General features: G+C 52.8%; 1 protein-coding gene across 7 annotated transcripts in view; it reads left to right on the top strand.

Annotated features, from left to right (window-relative positions):
- The first annotated feature begins 922 nt into the window (after positions 1-922).
- Positions 923-18,518, top strand: part of DNM2 (dynamin 2) — an 85,501-nt gene continuing 67,905 nt past the window's right edge. For 5 of the 7 annotated variants that reach the window (XM_058525695.1, XM_058525694.1, XM_058525691.1 and 2 more), the window contains exon 1: positions 923-1,115. In XM_058525695.1, the coding sequence (XP_058381678.1) occupies positions 955-1,115 (161 nt within the window). In that variant the 5' untranslated portion in view covers positions 923-954. The remainder of the gene's footprint in view (positions 1,116-18,518) is intronic. The other 2 variants (XM_058525693.1, XM_058525688.1) reach the window with 1 other exon arrangement.

Genomic DNA, 18,518 nt, shown 5'->3' with positions numbered 1-18,518 from the left:
AAGAACGACTCACATCGCCTGATTCTCACCTTCAAAGCGCGTTGGGACCCCGCGCGGAGAGCTGGTTTGCGAGCCCGGGGCCGAGATGCATTCTGGGACTTGTAGTTTTCTCTCGAGCCCGGAAACTCACACATGAAGATCACCACCGGGTCCCACCACGAGGTGGCGTCCTTAGGCGAGTAAGGTGGGCTTTACCCTGTACTCCAGAAGCCTCTCCAATAGACATACAACAATCCCAAGTCAAAACGGGAGATTTTTTGATTGACAAATGCAGTGATCAATCAGAGTCAGGGTTCAGAGGTTAAAGCCCGCCCTCTTTCGTTTTGTTGGCTGATGGAACGGAGTGATAGTTATATAAACCAATAGGAAGTTTTTAGGGAACTAGGTAGCGTCAAGTGACAAACCAGTGTCTAAGGATCGATCCCTAATATCATTGGCCAGCTTTGTTGACTGGCGGGTCTTCCTGCCAATAAGACTGGCGGATTTTCCTGCCATCGGGAATCCCTCCCTAATAGGCGGCACCAATATGCCTTTTCCCGAAACACCGCCCCCTGGCCTTGACAACTCGCTTCCCGCCGCTATTGGCTCTTGCACAACAGCGACAGCTCTTGCGTCCAATCAGCCCGCGAGAAGGTCCCCCGGGGGAGACTCCCCGCCCGTAAGCCCGTGCCTCGCTTTCATTGGCTCGTGTGCACGAGTGGCAGCCCGGCCGGCCAATCGGAGCCGGCGCAAGAGCTTTGGGCGCAGCCCCGGGGCCCGGGCGGGAGGTCGCTCGGGTCGGGTGTCGCCTGAGAACCGGATGAGGCGGCGACCGTGAGGCCGAGCCGGGAGCGGGCGTTGCGCCGAGGCCCGGGCGTGCGGGGAGCAACGGCCGCGGACTCCGCGGGGCCGCGTCGTTGAGGGCCGGGGGCGGGCGGGGAGCGCGGGGCGCTCGGGCCGGGGGCCGCCGGCGCCATGGGCAACCGGGGGATGGAGGAGCTGATCCCGCTGGTCAACAAGCTGCAGGACGCCTTCAGCTCCATCGGCCAGAGCTGCCACCTGGACCTGCCGCAGATCGCCGTGGTGGGCGGCCAGAGCGCCGGCAAGAGCTCGGTGCTCGAGAACTTCGTGGGCCGGTGAGCGAGCGCGGCGGCGGCGGGCGGCGGGCGGCGGCCTGGCGCGGAGGGCGGACCGGGAATGGCGCGCCGTGCGCCGCCGGCGTAACTGCGGCGCTTGCGTGCCCGCGGCGGGACGGGGACAGGGAGGCGGGCCTGCGGGCGCCCCGGGCGGAGGACTCCCTGCGGGGGCCGGGGGCCGTGTCGCGGGCTGGGGGCGTGGGCCCCGAGGCGCGGTGGACCCCCGCCGGCTCCCCGGTCCCCAGCTTGAGTGGGTGAAATCTACTATCTGGTTGCCGCTGGGTCCGGGGTAGGTCCGCCTTCTTTGCGTCTCTCTATCCGCAACCTGCCAGCTAGATACCTATCGGGCCGACCCCTGCCGTCTGGCTGGCTTTTCATTTATCTGGAGCAGCCCTCGCCGTCTGGTTGGCCCTCACTGCGTCCTGGATAGGCCTCCCTGCCACCACCATTTGGCTGTCCATCTGGCCAGTCCCGCAGGGCAGCCCCCTGCTGTCTGGCTAGCTGTCCAGGGTGACCTGTGCAGTCTGCCTGCCCATCCGTGCCCCTCACAGACTTTAACGCTTAACCATCCATCTGTAGGGTCACCCCAGCTGGCCTCTGGCGTCTGACTGCCTGGCTGGACCCTAAGGGGCCCTGTTGTCTGGCTCGCTTGGCCTCACTTTTCAGCTTGGCTCCTGGCAAACGCTGTCTCCTCTCTTCCAAGTGGATCCTTTTGTCTGTCTGTCCTGGTGTCTGTCCTTTTCCTGGTCTGCCCGTCGGTGCCCTGGCGGCCCCCGACTGTCTGGCCCAAGCTCTGGCAGGGGGTGGTGGGAGCATGCAGAGGAGAAGGGAGCTGAAGGATGAATGTTGAACGCCTTCCTTCTCAGTTGGAAGTAGGACCCCAGTGGAACTTTCTCCAGGATTCTTGCCTGGCCCCTGTCAGGGTGCTCCAGGTCCCCAGAACACAGGGGCCAGCCTCCAGGCTAAAGCTTGCAAATTGGGAGGCCCTCCTTGGAGCCTAGGAAGGAACTTCTTGCCTGCTCAGGCCTCAGTGGCAAGAGCTGGAATACAGCCTTCCCTGGGCAGCCCTGAGAAGCCTCAGTTTGCGCATCTGTCCAGTGGGCAAATTCCACTCTCTGGGCTGTTTTCCAGGATTCAGGAAGCTAATGAATGAGAACAGGCACTGAGGCCACCGAGGGTGGTTAGTTCGCCCCTCTCCCTTCGCCCCTCTCCCTTCGCCCATCTCTTGCCCTTCTGCCTCCCAGATGGGCGGCCACTTCTCCATTCTGGGAAGGACTCCATTTGTGACCGTGGCTGCCACATGATACCATCATAGTCATCAGTCTCATCGTTATTATTACTGTTGTTGTCAGTGTTATGAGGTCACGTTCATCCAGCAGGCCTAGTGCTGAGTTCTTTCTTGGTTTGGTATCTTGATTCCCACCATCAGCGGGTGGGGTGGAGCTTCTGTCATCCCCGCCTTAGAGATGAGCGGGGAGGCTCAGAAAGGACTCGCCGTTTGCCCAAGGCCACCGGGCTGGCGCTCAGTGGAGCCCAGCTGGGCACGCACCCCGCCTCTGCCTCCCAGAGGCCTGGAGTTTTGCTCCCAGCGGCACGAATCTCCTCCTCTGCTGCTTTACCTCTGGCGAGCTGCCCTCTGTCCACTGTGGCAGAAAGGTGTGGACTTGGGGTCAGCTGGGGCTGGGCTGATCCTCGGGCCGGGCTGTGGGCCCCTGCGTGCGTGGCCATCTTCCTGCCTGCCCAGGCTTCCAGTGGGCGTCCGTAAAGCTGTCCATTTCATTTGCCTTTGACCTTGCACAGGTTATTTGGTCTCTCTGAGCCTCAGTTTTCCCTCCTAAAAATGGGGTGACGATCCCTCAACAAGACTGTTGCAAGGATGCAGTGAAAGTTCTTCCTTAGCACATAGTAGGTCTACATGGACGGGGCCGGTGTTCACCAGGCTGCTTCCTCTCATGTCGACAACAAAAGCTAATTAGAATTAAGTGCTCTCAGGTAACACACTGGACTTGGTTTAAGCCTTATGAGGCTGGCGCTGCTGTGATTTCTGTTTTACAGAGCAGGAAACTGAGGCTCAGAGAGCTGAGCACGCTGCTTGGGGCTGTTCAGTGAGGAATTGGCGGCTCTGGGGTTGGGGGCCCGGGGTTTCCCTTCCCTCCCCACCTCTCCTCGGTCCCTCTGCCCCTGGCCTTTCTCTTCGTCCCACTCTGGCATCTGGCGACTGCCGGCCACTGCTGAGCTGCCTCCTGTGGCAGCCTCCTTCCAGAAGCCTGCAAAGCGACATCGGTCATTCAGAACATTAATTCAGGGCCCAAAAACCAGAGTTGTGAAAAGGCCTCTCTTCGGGGATGGGGTGCACAGAGCTAACTTCTTCTTAGTTCTGGAATGTGGATGAGGCCTCTCAGCCTCAAAGCCCTGCCACAGGGGACGGCAGGCGGGCCTCATGTGGAATCCCCCTCCTTCTTTTTGTGACTTTGGCCACGCCGTGCATCGTGGACCTGTGCTGTGGACCTCCTGCTGGTTTCGGGGAGCAGACGAGAGTGCGTGTCAAGGGCCTGTGCCTGGGGACCAGCACGGGCTGCTCCGGTTCATTGCCCCCTCCTTGTGGATTTTCTAAGAATGTTGTCTGAGTGGGAATGGCCCTCTTCACTCAGCCCTGTACCACGGGTTGCAGATCCGTGGCCCCGGGAGCCCAGGCCTGCTTGCTGGGTCTTTGGTTTTACCTGCATGGTGTTTAAAAAAAAAATTAGCTACCAACATTGAAAAATTAGATTTTGCGTCAAAATCTGGATTTTTGCGGTGTTAGCAGAGACCCAAAGATCTTTAGAATTTAGTGGTGTAGCACAGGCTCTGGGCCCAAGGACCGGCTCCATGTTTGGCTTTGTGACTTTGGCCAAGTGGACTCAGGTTCCTTTTCTGTAGAATGGGGTGATAACTAGACCCTCCTGGGGCGTGGACTCTGTACCCGTGGCTGCTGTTGTTAAAATCATTGTATTCTGGCCTCCTTGGGCTGGCGTCTTGCTTGGCACCAACTGCCTGGATCTCAGAAGGAGCAGCTGCTGGCTGCCCCATCAGACTAGGGTAGGCCACTTGAGCTGCCACAGTCCCCACCACTCCCTAATGCTCACCCAGGCCCATTTCACATTTGCCTGGAGCTTCCTAGCCCTGGAAACCTTTGAGTTTAAGACCCCTGGGTCGTGGCCCCTATACCAGCAGATAAACCTGTGGCCCTAAGGAGAGAGGAGGATGTGGCTCCCTGGGGAGCCTTTTCGTTTAGCCTCAGGAGCTGGCACGAGAGAGGGGCTTGGGAAATTTTTCCCTGGGAGAAGAACAGGAGGAGGCTGAAGTTGAGGCCTCCAGCTCGGAGTCCCCCAGGCCCAGGCTTGATCCTGTGAGCCTTTCCTCTCTGAGCCTCAGTTTCCCCAGCTAGGAAGTGGGGCTGTTAACAGTATCTACTCATAGGCCCCATTCCTGTGAGTTACATTCAGGTGACCATGTTGGGTGTCGCACCTCTTAGGGCAGATCAAGTTACCCGGTGCCTGTTATTGAGGATGGATGGGGATTAAATGAGACCATTTAGGGCACTTGGAAGAGTAGCACAGAAAAAGTGCTTAAAATGCTGTGTTTTTCATTCGTTCATTGAAAAGTGTTTTCTGAGCCCGTTCACTCTGCCTGGCCCTGTCCTAGGGCTGCCGACACATTCCTGAGCAAGATACCAAAACCCCTGCCCTGGGGAGCTGGCCTTCCAGCAGGGGGCAGATAAGCAAGAAGGAAGAAGTGGGTGTCTATCATGGGTAAAAAGGGCAGGATTATGGAGAGGGTGTAGTGGGGCACAGTTTTAAATGGGAGGGGTCAGGGAAGGCCTCCTGGGAAGGTGACTTAAGGTGAGGGAGGAACCACCAGTGGAGATCTGCCAGAAGAGCATCCCAGGCTGTGGGAACAGCCAGTGCAAAGGCCCTGAGGTAGGAGTGTGCGTGGTGGCCAGTATAGCGGGAGAGTTGGGGGAGATGAGGTTAGGGAGGTATTGGGGTAGGGCGGGGTGCAGGCCACAAAGAGCCTTGGGGGCCAGCGAGTGCTCTGAGTAGAAGGAAAGCTGCCAGGGGTTGCTGTTACCATCCTGGACCTGGTCCTGGGCAAGCTGAGGGCTCTCACCTTTGATTTTCAGCTTTACCTCGATTTTCTCCGTGAGCAGATCCCACGAGTGCATGGAGGGGCCTGGTGCCATTTTTCATTTAACAAGAAATGGCTGCCCACGGGCCTCTGCCGTGTCTAGCTGTATTTCCATTTGGTGATGGCGATGTGTCCTTCCAGGCAGATGTGGTTGTGCCAGGGGGCCACCGCCTGACACTCAGCGGGCACCCGATGACCCTTGGCTTGTGTCCCTGCCACGCTGAGGGGCACACGCTCTGCCCTTTTGGCTGGTCTGTCCCTTCACGGATCTTAGGTGTTTAAAGCCACTTGGAAATGACAGCTGCTGTTTTTATTGTCCTTTTCGGGCAAAACTAAAGTGCCTTTGCCCGTGTGGTCTGAGTACTTCTCTGGGCCTCAGTTTCCTCATCTGGAAAATGGGATCATGATGGTTCCTCCCTCCTGGGAGCAAACTGAGGATCCATGGGCTAACCCCCATGAAACGATAGATGTGCATTTTGTGATAGCCCTGGGTCGGGACTTTTTCCTTGAAGAAAAGGAATCTATGATTGCTTTGTTAATGTAAGTAACACTTCCTTTTAGCACAAACACTTACTGGGCGCCTGTCAGCGCAGGATTGTCCTTGTTCCAGCTTCGGGGACACAGCCGGAACCAGCTGGCGACCCAGGTCCTGAAAACCCAGCGGGGGCCTGTTCCTGGTTGGTTTCTAAGTGGGGATGGTGGCCGTGAACAAATATTTGGCCGTGGGAGTTATTTAGGCCCACGTTGAGTGCGGCGGTGGGAAATTGGGAGCCAAAATGCCCAACAGCGGCGAATTGGCGAGGCAGACGTGTCCAGACAGCCGGCTGTGAAGGAGCTGCTCCGAGTGATCTAGAAGAGGGTTTAATGAGCCAGACAGCCGTGGAAGACTGTTAGGGCCCAAACCCGACGGACGTGTGATCCCATCGCACTCAGAACAGTATTTTCACAGTAAAATGCCCGGCAAGATGTGCGCCCCCCGAACCCCACAAGTGGCTCGTCTCGCCACGTGATTTTGGTTTGTTTTTGCTGGTTTGGGGGTTATGTTTACTACCACGAAGACGTTTCTCCAGAGCTCAGCTCTGGGCTGCGCAAGTGCTTTTTTCAGAGTTATTGGTCCGGGGATAATGGCCCTGGCAAGGTACGCAGATTGAAATCCCCTGGTAATAAGCACGGGCATTCCTGGGTGAGGGCAGAGGACGGCCTCATGGATGGTTCTAGATTTAGAGTTTTCAAAGGTAGCGCGGGCGGAAGGGACCGATTGCCACCTGGAGCCCTGTGTCTTCTCTGGGTGTTTGCATTTGTCTCAGAGCCACAGCTGCCAAGCTTTCGCCCAATTTGAATGAAAATGCCGAAATTACAGGCCTGTCAACTGCAGGAAAAGATGGGAACAGCAGCTAACCCTTAATTTACAGGGGTTGCCAACCGCATGCTACAATTAAGCCCTTATTGTGTTAAAGCTTTGGAAAAATCAAGCCAATAATGAGATATTTATAGGGCATTAGGTATAATCCGAATAAAAGAAGAAAGTTGCCCTGTCTGTGAAGCAGGCTGGCACCGGAGAGAAAAGACGCCTGTGTCCGGGGCTCCTGTTAGTGTTGGCGGCCAGGTCCCCGCTGGGGGTGGGGTTTCTCCTTGGAGCCACCCTCAGCGTGAGTAGGGAGCTGGGTGGCCCTTTCGGTTTCACCTGATGTTTGTGACGCAGTAAGAGCTGGTGTTTGTGGAAAATGGCCCTGTGCTGCACCCCGGGGACTTACATCTAAAAGCTGACTGTGCGCTCCCAGCAGCCCTCGGGGGCAAGTACTGCTCTTAGCATCCCTGCTTTATATGGGGAAACTGAGGCCAGAGAGGGGCGTCTGGCTTAAGTCTCCTCCAGAGCCAGCCGTCCGGGGACAGTGGGCATGGGAAGGTGTGGCCGTGGCTTCGAGAGTGGGGTGAATAGTGGATGCTGTGGCACTGGGGCTCCGGTCACAGATGGAGCGACTTCTGGCTTTCGGGGTCATTTGAGGTTGTCAGCTGTGTGTCTGGCCGGCATGCCTTAAGTGGCATCTACTGTGTGCCGGGTGCTGGGGACCAGCAGGGGCCGGGATGGACAGAGATCAGGGGAGCGGTTAGATGAGCGAGGACATTCTGAAGATGGAGAAGTGCAGTGAAAATGGGGGGGCAGTGAGAGAGTGGCGGGGGGCGCTGCTTCAGATGGGGCGGTCGGGGCGGGCGCCCACGATGGAACCAGCCCCTCAGAGACTCCAGGGAAGAGCATCCCAGAAAGAGGGAAGGGCAGAAATAGAGGGCCCCGCACACCCAGCGTGCGGGGTGCCCACTGCGGACATGGAAGGGGCACTGAGACAGAGGCAGGAGCTGGTGGGCACGTGAGGGTCAGGAAACTGCCTGTCAGATGCCACTTTTCCTAAATTTTAATTACACAAGTTGGACACTGAAGACAAGATTCTTTTTTTTTTTTTTTGGCTACCCAAAGCCCCAGTGCATGCATGTATATGTTAGCTGTAGGTTGTTCTAGTTCTTTTGTGTGAGCCATCACCACAGCATGGCTACTGACAGACGAGCGGTGTGGTTCTGTGACTGGGAACCGAACCCGGGCCGCTGATGCAGTGAGCGCCAAACATTAACCACTAGGCCATCAGGGCTGGCTTGACAGGGTTCTTGTACAAAGGGAACCGTGACCCGTGAGGAAGAACACACCGCCCACCCCGTCTCTTCCTCCCCCTCCACGTGGGGGCTGTGTCCTGCCAGAACCCTCTGCTGTGCGTATGTACATACGTCCGTGCTGGGACCTCTAGAAAGTGTGCAGCACTGTTAGAGGTTGGTTCTTTTGCAATGTGTTTTCTTTCCAGAACTTTCCACCCAGTTTATTTCGTTCTTTTCCAACCATTGGACATACCCGAGAGGTCTTCCCATGTTGGCATGTTTGTAACTGCTGCTTGGAGCTTCCAGACTGTCCCCGAGGGGTGAGGGATGGAGGCAGGGGGCCAGCGAGGGTCGCTGTGGCCGTCCCGATGAGAGACGACGGCACCCTCCATGTGCCGCGATCCTTGCTGGGGCCCCGGCACAGGTGCCTCACCCACTTTGAGGCCAGGGCTTGATCCCTGTTTATCGATGAGGAAACTGAGGCACAGAGGCTTGACCAAGGATGCTGGGTTTCAAGTGGCCAGACTTGACCCCAGAGCCTTGGCCTTCACGGGAGGCCTCCCCAGGGCCTGCTGCCTGTACCCGGAGAGCACCCTCACCCTGGCTTCGTTGGATTGTCCAGCCTTCCTTTTCCCCTTGGCCTAGCTTCACAGGGCCTTGTTTTCACCCCTCCTGCACTGTGTTTGTACCCCAGAGTGGCCTCAGAAGTTTCTGGAACAGGCGAGATGTCAAGGAATAATCCAAACCCTTATGGGGTCCTTGCAGTCCCCATCGGGGCGCCTCAGCCACTCAACTTGCCTCCATCCAACGGGGATGGCTCTGGTCTTCCTGCCGTGCTGAATGGACTTTCCATGTCTTTGCTGCACTCGCTGTGTGCCAGGCACTGAGTCCTGTCTGTCCGCCATCGCGGGTTGGCCCCATTTTACAGATGAGGCAGCTGAGGGGTGGGGGCGGGGCAGGCAGGTGGGGCCCTCTGAGTCTCTGTACTTACCCACTTGTTCATTCAACAGGTATTTGTTCCTGGTGGAGAATGGCGGCGTCATAGCAAGTGGCAGAGGCTGGGTTCAAATGGGGGTGTCGCCATGAGCGTTCCAGTGAGAAGTGGGTGGAGGCATGAGGAAGATGGAGGCCTTGACAGGAGCCTTGGGGTGGGAATGGAGGTCAGGGAATGCTTCTTGGAGGAGGTGGCAGGTCTTCCTGCTGAGGTGAAAAGGATGGGCAGGAGCTGGCTAGAAGCAGACAGGTGACTTCTAAACTCATACCTTTGTGCTCTTCCCACCTGGCTGTGGGCCCCAGCTCATGGCTCATGCCCTGTTATTCATAGGGCGCTTTCTTTTCTTTTTCACGGCTGTGTAACGTTCCACGGTATAGAGGCACCTTTGTTTTTTTACCAGCCTCTTGGTGATACGTGTTGAGTCTGTTTCCAGTCATCTAGTCCCAGGATTTGCACTTGGACATGGGACACCTGTGTAGAATGTGGGAGAGGAGGACATGGGGAGGTCAATGGCCAGCACTGGGTATGTGGCCCTCACCTCCCCAGGCGTGGTGACCAGGATGCTGCCAAGCAACCATTTCACTGAGGTTGAATGAGCGGGTTTGGAACTGGTCAGAGAGTCCTCCCCGATGCCCCCACATCAGCATGTCCTCGCCATGCTTCACCCTCCTCACCTCTTCCATGGCCTGGACCAGTGCAGTCGCCTCTGCCCCGGTCTCCTGGCTCATGCCCTCACCCCCACGGCATCCACAGGGCGCCTGTAAACACCCAAGTCAGGGCACGTCCCTCCTCTGCCCGCCACCCTCCATGGCTCCCACCTCCCTTGGGGTAAAAGCCCAAGTCCTCCTGTGGCCCCCATCCCCTCCCCGCCCCCACTGCCCCTCCCCTCACTCATCCCTGCCGCCTCTTGGCCATGCGTGACACCCCCCAGGCTCTCTCCCACCCGGGGCCTGTTCTTCCTTGCTCTGCGTCTCCTCTCTGTCCAGAGGTGTGGCCACCTGCCCCTCTCTTCTTGAGTCCCTGTTCACCTCACGTCTCTGAGCGCCCGTTCCTGCCTCGCCCAGGGCGCCACACTCCCAGACCGCCTGCCTCGATGTGTGTGCCTCAGCATTCTTATTAGCGCCTGAAGTTATTTTGCGTTGTTTGTTTCCTCTCTGCCTCCCTCCTCCCCCAGAACGTCAGGTCCTCAAGGGCAGAGATGGGTCTGTGTGTTCCTTGCGGTCCTGGCATCCAGTAGGAGCACGCGTGTACATTGAATGAATGTCCCTGGAAACCAGAATTGGGTTGATTTCACTGCACAGATGTTCATTGAGAAGGGGGGCCGGAAGACTGCCCCGGATCACCTTGGGGGGCTCACAGCCTGCCCGGGGCATGCAGGACCACCACTAGACGAGGGGCAGGGTGTGCTCCGGGGGGACAGAAGCAAGTGCATCTTCTTTACGGGGAGGGCTGTGGTTTGCCCCGTTGACATGGAGTAATAACAGTGTTAGACTAAGACCCCCAGGCTGGCCTGGCCTGGGTGTCTCCCTGGGCCGGCTCCTCTGGCTGTAATATGGGGTCCTCCCCAGGCTGTGGCGACTGAAGCCCCGCACAGCTACCAGTGGGGTGCCCCCCCCGACTCTTGCTCGCTGCCTGGGTGCCAGGCGGCCCAGGCGCAGGAGCACGCACAGCCGGGGGCTGAGACCCGAGGCAGCCCCCCTTCCCCTCCCATGGAGGCCAAGTGCCCGCTGGGACCAAATCCAAGGAATGGAAGCCGCTGGGGGTCGTTGCCTCTCAGCCCTGGCAGCCCGTTAGGATCTGCCATGGGGACATGTCATAAAAGACCAGTGCCGAGTGCCAGACCCTCCCCAGACCAGCTTAAAACTCCCCGGGGGATGCCAGTCCTGGCCACAGCGCAGAGAACCGCCGCTGTTTCTAACGGGAGACCTGCTTTGGCTGAACTTGAACTGACTTGGACCACAGACCCCTGGGCTTGGACAAGTGGCCAGCAGAGCTGTCCAGGGCCCCGGTGACACCCCCACGCCCTGACTTAGGAGGAGGCGTCCTGGAGACTCTGCCGCGTGACGCTTTTTCTCAGTGATAAGAGCCTTTTGGGGCTGGCGGATGAGTGGGGCAGGCAGGAACTGTCCCAGCTGGGGTTACGCCTGGCGGCCGGGTGATACGCCCTGGCACGGCCAGGCCAGCCCCGGAGGATGCCCCCCTGGCAGGTCGGGGACACAGCCTCGTCTGTCCCAGGCTGCGGGACTGTCTTCTGTGCTGATGGGCAGGGTCGGTCTGGAGGGTCACAGCCTCCTCGCCCAGGAGGCGCCCAGCTGACCCTGTAGCAGGAGAGCCAGTGGCTGAGGACAGTGCCTTCAGAGTTTGCTGCTGGGTGGGGCCAGGGGGTGCCGGGGATCTCTAAATCGAGATCGGGGCCTGTGACTGGAGGCCCTGAGCCAGCGACTCAGCGGAGGGAGCCTTCCTGTGGTTTGCGTTGGCACAGCTTCTTGTCTTGCAACACCGCGTTCCCCTCGTCTGGCGGAAGCCCTTCCGACGGAAGCCCGGCTCCTGCGGCGTCTGCCCCAGTGGCTCCGCCTGGCACAGGTCGGCGGGGAGGTCCCACCCGGAATACGCCGGTGAAAAGGACGTGCCAGCTTGATTTTTCCATTCTTTTTTGAAGTACTTGACTGTTTACTCATTGTAAGAGAAATTCACAGCTGTGGGACGTGCACAGAGCGAGACTGAGGTTCTTGTTGCCCTTTGCATGAGAGCCACCTGCATCAGCGTGTGGCTCTTGTCACCTCCTGTCCCCATCTTTCTATGTGAATGTCTGGTCCCCCCTCAGTGCCACCATAAGTCTGTCTTTGACAGTCTGGAGTCACAACGTGACCGCCTCATGCCAAGTCTCTGCTGGTTAGTGTCTCGAGGGGTTTCTGCCTTTGTTTTGTTTTTAATAAATTTTTTCTTTGGGAGTAATTTTCGATTTATAGAAAATAAGTAAGCTTTGAATTTACAGAAAAGTTGCAAGGATAGTATAGACAGCTCCCATGCCTGTTCACCCGTCTTTCCCTAATGTCAGCCCCTTAGCGTGCGTGGCCCGTTTCTCACAACTAAGAAACGCACCTTGGAATGTCGTTCTCATTAACGGAAGCCAGACTTTATTCAGATTTCCTGAGTTTTTCTGCCCCAGGGCCCTGTCCGGGATCCCACATTGCATGTAGTCATCACCTCCTTAGTCTCTGCCCATCTGTGACAGCGCCACAGTTGTTCCTTGCTTTTATGACCTTGGTGTTTTATAGAATGTCCCTGAGTTTGGGTTCATCTCATGTTTGGTTATTTTCTCATGATTAGACTGGGGCTCTGGGGTTTGGGGAGAGACCACAGAGAGGAGGTGTCCTCTTCGAAGCCTTTCAGGGGTCCTCGATATCAACAAGGCTTATCACGGGTGCGTTGACCTTGATCTCTTGGCTAAGGCGGCATCTGCCAGCTTTCCCCATGCCAAAGTTACTTTTTCTCCTTTTCATACAATATCCTTTGGAAGCATCGAGGGTTCCTTTTGTTTTTTTCCAATTATTTTATTGAGGTCATAATGGTTTATAACACTGTGTAAATTTCAGATGTACATTATTACATATCAGTTTGTGTATAGACTGCATCGTGCTCACCACCAATAGTCTAGGTTTTATCTGTCACCATACATATGCTCCCCTTTACCCCTTATGCCCACCCCCCACCCCCTTCCCCTCTGGCAACCACAAATCTGTTCTCTTTATTCATGTGTTTGTTTATCTTCCACATATGGGTGAAATCATGTGGTGTTTGTCTTTCTCTGTGTGGCTTATTTTGCTTAACAACATACCCTCAAGGACCATCCATGTTGTTGCAAATGGGACAATTTTGTCTTTTTTATGGCTGAGTAGTATTCCATTGTATATATATACCACCTCTTCTTGATCCATTCATCTGTTGATGAGCACTTGGGTTGCTTCCACGTCTTGGCTATTGTGAATAATGCTGCAGTGAACATAGGGGTGCATAAGTCCCTTTGACTTGTTGATTTCAAGTTCTTTGGATAAATACCCAGTAGTGGGATAGCTGGGTTGTATGGTATTTCTATTTTTAATTTTTTGAGGAATCTCCATACTGTTTTCCATAGTGGCTGCACCAGTTTGCATTCCCACCAGCAATGGATTAGGGTTCCCATTTCTCCACAGCCTCTCCAACATTTGTTGTCTCTTGTCTTGGTGATTATAGCCATTCTGACAGGTGTGAGCTGATACCTCATTGTAGTTTTGATTTGCATTTCTCCAGGGTTCCTCTTAATATAATTGTTTGACTAGGTAGTACGTTCAGCATGGCCCGAAGTTCAAAACCATCGGAAAAGATGCTCCGTCTGCCCCTGCAGCCGGCACTCCCCTGCAGCCGGCACTCCCAAAGCGCCACCGTCCCTGGTCCCCTGTGTGTCCTCCCAGGTTCTCAATGCAAATAAGGGAAATACGAATGTGTGTTTTTATCCTCCCCTCCCCTGTACACAGCTTTCTGCCCAGTTCTGAGCAGCCACATTGTTACTTAACAGTATTTCTTGGAAATCTTCGCATATTTGCACAGAGACCTTGTTCATTCTTTTTTTTCTCCCTCGAGGTATAATTTACATACAGTAAACACCACCCATTTTTAGCATACAGTTCTACGAGTTTGGACGAATGCAGAGTTGTGTAACCACCACCACAATCAGCACGTAGAACACTGCCGTCACCCCCAGAATCCCCCTGTGCCCTTTTGTAGTCGCCCCTGCCCCCACACCTGGCACCTGCTGATCGGTTCTCCACCTATGGTTTTGCCTTTTCCAGAATGTCATAGAAATGAACTCAGGCAACCTTTGAGTCTGGCTCGTTTGACTGTGCGTAACGCATTGACGAGCCGTCCAGGCTCGTCCAGGCCAGACTATCAATGTGGGCATTGATAGTTCGATCCTTTTTGTAGATGGGGAGTGTTTCTGGACCACTATCTGTTGAACCATCACCCACTGAAGGACATGGGGTTGTTTCCAGTTTTTGGTGATTATAATAATGCTGATATAAACATTTAGGTTCGGGTTTCTGTTTAGCTCATAAATATGATACGTTTTGAGTTCATTTTTTTTTTTTTTTTTGTGAGGAGATCAGCCCTGTGCTAACATCCGATGCCAATCCTCCTCTTTTTGCTGAGGAAGACTGGCCCTGAGCTAACATCTGTGCCCATCTTCCTCCGCTTTATATGGGACGCCGCCACAGCCTGGCCTGACAAGCGGTGCGACGGTGCGCGCCCGGGATCCGAACCGGCGAACGTCGGGCCGCCGCAGCGCAGCGCAGCACAGCACAGCGAACGCATTTAACCGCTTGCGCCACCGGGCTGGCCCCCGTTTTGAGTTCATTTTTGTATGACTATATGATTGAGGTTTATAATTTTTTTTGCATATGAGTGTCCAGTTGTTCAAGTACTACTTCTTGAAAAGACCCCTCTTTCTCCATCGAGTTGTCTGTGTCAGAAATCAGCTGGCTGTGTTTGTGTGGGTCCATTCTGTGCGTCTGTCCTTCGGCCAAAACCACATTTCTCTATTACTGTGGCTTCTTAGTAAGTCTTGAAATCAGGCCGGGTGAGTCTTCTTTGTTCTTTTTCAAAATTGTTTTGTCTAGTTGAGTTCCTTTGCCTTATATATAAATTTTAGAGTCAGCTTGTTGATTTCTACAAAAAAGATCGGTGTGTGTCAGTATGTGGAGAGCTTTGCTGTTAGTTTTTATACCTGTTATTCCATCCAACATCCCTGCTCACCTGGATCTGTGCGGTCGCCACCTCCTAGGTCACGCACCTTCTGCCTTACTCCCCCCCACCCTCCCAGGATGTTCTCCCTACAGTGGCCAGAGCCTGTTAAGAACCTGCCCCTCCTCTGCTCAGAATCCGCCATGGCTCCCAGCTCCCTCACTGTAAAAGCTAAAGTCCTCACTGCCACCCAGAAGGCCCTGCGTGATCTCCTTACCCCTCTCCCCACCCCATCACTTGTCTCTCTCATCTCCCTTGACTCCTCCCTTACTTGCTCTGTTCCAGCCACACTGGGCTCCTCACTGTTCCTCAAACATGTCAGGCACAGTCCCACCTCAGGGCCTTTGCACATGCTGTTTCCTCTGCCTGGAAAGCTGTTCCCCTCAGGTAGCCCTGTGGCTCATTCATCACCTCCATCAGGCTTCTGCTCAAATATCTCCTCCTCAGGAGGCCGTCCCTGGCCACTCTGCTAACATGTCCCCACCCTGTTACTCCATCCTCTTGTCCTGGTTAATTATTTTTTGGAAGCATTTGTCACTCCGCGTCATTGTCCTGCTTGTTTATTTGGTTTATTGTCCATCTCCACCCAGTAGAAGGTGAGTTCCTGATGGTGGGGCCTTGCTCCTGGCCGTGCCCTGGCCCCTTGCACGGTGCCTGGCCTGTATTAGATGCTTGAGAAATCCATCTCCCTCTCCATGTAAACTCCCCTGTCTGCGTCTCAGTCACTAAGCAGGACTCACCCAGCAGAGGCAGCCAGCCTGCTCGGTGCTGAGCTCCGGCCTGGACTGCCGCACAGCTGGGACCCAGCGGCCCTGCTTGCCACCTGGAGTTGTGCCGGGCGGCGGGGGTGGGGCACACACTTGTCAGACGCCCCACAGAGAACTCGAGGCCCCAGCTGAGATCAGGGTCACAGAGGGACAAGGCTCGGGAGGGCCTGATGAGGGCTGGCCCTCTCAGAGGCTAGCCTTCCTGGGAGGGTTCATGTGGGTCCGTGGTGGTTTTTATCTTAAAGATGGGTGATGGACCTGTTCCCAGTTGGTACGTGGGTTGCACCTCTGCTTTTTAGAACAATTTTTTATGATAACATCTTTACTGAAATATAATTCACACACCATAAAATTCATCCTTTTAAAGTGTACTATTCAGTGGTTTTTAGTACATTCACAGAGGTGTGCAACCATCACCACTATCTAATTTCACAACATTTTCATGTCCCCCAAAGAAACTCTGTGCCCAGTAAGCGGTCACTCCCCACCCCCAGCTCCTGGCAACCACTAATCTTCTTTCTCTCTGTGAATTTGCCTATTCATATGCATGGAATCACACTCTCTGTGGCTTTTTGCATCTGGTTTCTTTCACTTTGCATAATGTGCTCAAGGTTCGTCTTTATCATAGCATGTATCAGAACTTCGTTCCTTTTTATGGCTGAGTAATATTCCATTGTATGGATGGATATACCACGTTTTGTTTATCCAGGCATCCGTTGATGGACACTTGCGTTGCTTCCACTTTTTGGCTGTTATGAATAGCACTGCTATGAGCATTTGTGTACAAGTTTTTGTGTGGACATACGTATTCATTTCCCTTGGGTATATACCTAAGAATGCAGTTACTGAGGCATATGGTAATTCTTATGTTTAACCCTTCAAGAAACTGCCAGACTGTTTTCCACAATGGCTGCACCATTTTACCTTCTTACTAGCAGTGGCTGAGGGTTCCAGTTGCTCCACATCCTTGTCAACACTTGTTATTATCTGTCTTCTGGAATTTAGCCTCCTAATGAGAATGAGGTGGTATTTTGCTCATTGTGGGTTTTTTGTTTTTCATTCCCCTAATGACTAATGATGAGCTTTTCATGTGTTTATTGGCCATTCATATCTCTTTGAAGAAATGTCTATTCAAATCCTTTGTCTATTTTTTAATTGAATTATTTGTCTTTTTTTTTTTTTGTTGATTTGTAAAAGTTCTTTACATCTAGTATCAAGATCAGTCCTTTCTGAGATAAATGATTTGCAGATATTTTCTCCCATTATGTGGGTTGTCTTTTCACTTTCTTGATGGTGTCCTTTGAAGCAGAAATGTTTTGAATTTTGATGACGTCCCATCTATCTATTTTTTCTTTTGTCATTTATGTTTTTGGTGTCATATCCAAGAAACCATTGCCCGCTCCATGAAGATCATGAAGATTTACTCTTCAGTTTTCTTTTAAATGTTTTATAGTTTTAGCTCTTACATTTAGGTCTGTGATCCATTTTGCGTTAACTTTTATATGTGGTGTGAGGTAGGGATCCAACTTCATTCTTTCGCATGTAGCTGTACAGTTGCCCAGCACCATTCGTTGAAAAGACTATTCTTTCCTCACAGAATGGTCTTGGCACCTGGGTTGAAAATTGGTGGGCCATGAATGCAAGAGTTTGTTTCTGGACTCTTAAATCTGTTTCATTGATCTTTATGTTTACCCTGATGCCAGTACCACACAATCTTTGTTACTGTACCTTTGTAATAAGTTTTGAAATTGGGAAGTGTGAGTCCTTCAACTTTGTTCTTCTTTTTTGAGCTTGTTTTGGCTATTCTGGGTCCCTTGCATTTCTGTATAAATTTTAGGATCAGCTTATCAATTATTGTAAAAAGTCCTGTTGGGATTTTGATGGGGGTTGTATTCAATCTGTAGATCAATTTGGAGATTATTGCCATCTTAGTATTAAGTCTTCCAGTCTATGAACACAAGATGTCTTTTCATTTATTTGGGTCTTTAATTTCTTTCAACCATGTTTTTTAGTTTCCAGTATAAAAGTTTTGTACTTGTTTTGTTAAATTTATTCCTAAGTATTTTATTCCTTTTTATGCTATTGTAAATGGAATTGTTTCCTCAATTTCATTTTCAGGTTGTTCACTGCTGGTGTGTAATAATATAGCTGATTTTTGTTTATTGGTCTTGCATCCTGCACCCTTGCTGAAATCGTTTATTATCTCTAATTTTTTTGTTTTTGAGATTCCGTAGCATTTTCTATAGAAATGATCGTGTCATCTGTGAATAGTTTTCCTTCTTCATTTGGATGCTTTTATTTCTTTTTCTCTCTAATTGCTCTGGCTAGAACCTCCAGTACAATATTGAATAGAAGTGAGAGTGGACATCCTTGTCTGTTTCTGATCTTAGAGAAAAAGCTTTCCGTGTTTCGCCTTTGAGTATGATGTTAACTGAGGGTTTTGTGTAGATGCCCTTTATCAGGGTGAGAAAGTTCCGTTCTGTACCTAATTAGTTGAGTGTTTTTATCGTGAAAAGGTGTTGGATTTTGTCAAATGCTTTTTCTGTGTCTATTGAGATAATCATGTAGTTTTGTCATTTACCCTGTTAATGTGGTGTATTGTATTGATTGAGTTTTGCAATTTTGGACCACCATTGCATTCCTGGGGTAAATCCCACTTGGCAATGGTGCATAATCTTTTTCTATGTTGCTGGATTTGGTTTACTAGTATTTTATTGAGGATATTTTTGTGTCTGTATTCACAAGAGCTATCCATCTGTTGTTTTGTTGTGATATTTTTGTCTGGCTTTGATATCAAGGTAATGCCAGCCTCATAGAATGAGTTGGGAAGTGTTCCTTCCTCTTGTATTTTTGGGAAGAGTTTGTGAAGGATCAGTATTAGTTCTTTAAACATTTGTTAGAATTCACCAGTGAAGCCATTTGCGCCTGGACTTTTCTCTGTGGGAAGGTTTTTGAGCGGGAATTCAATCTCTTGTTACATAGTCTATTTAGATTTCTATTTTGTTCTTTTTTTTTTTTTGTGAGGAAGATTAGCCCTGAGCTAACATCTGTTGC

Source organism: Diceros bicornis, chromosome 30 (assembly GCF_020826845.1).
Source record: "Diceros bicornis minor isolate mBicDic1 chromosome 30, mDicBic1.mat.cur, whole genome shotgun sequence".
In the NCBI taxonomy this organism is placed as follows: Eukaryota; Metazoa; Chordata; class Mammalia; order Perissodactyla; family Rhinocerotidae; genus Diceros; species Diceros bicornis.
This window is presented reverse-complemented; position numbering and strand designations above follow the sequence as displayed.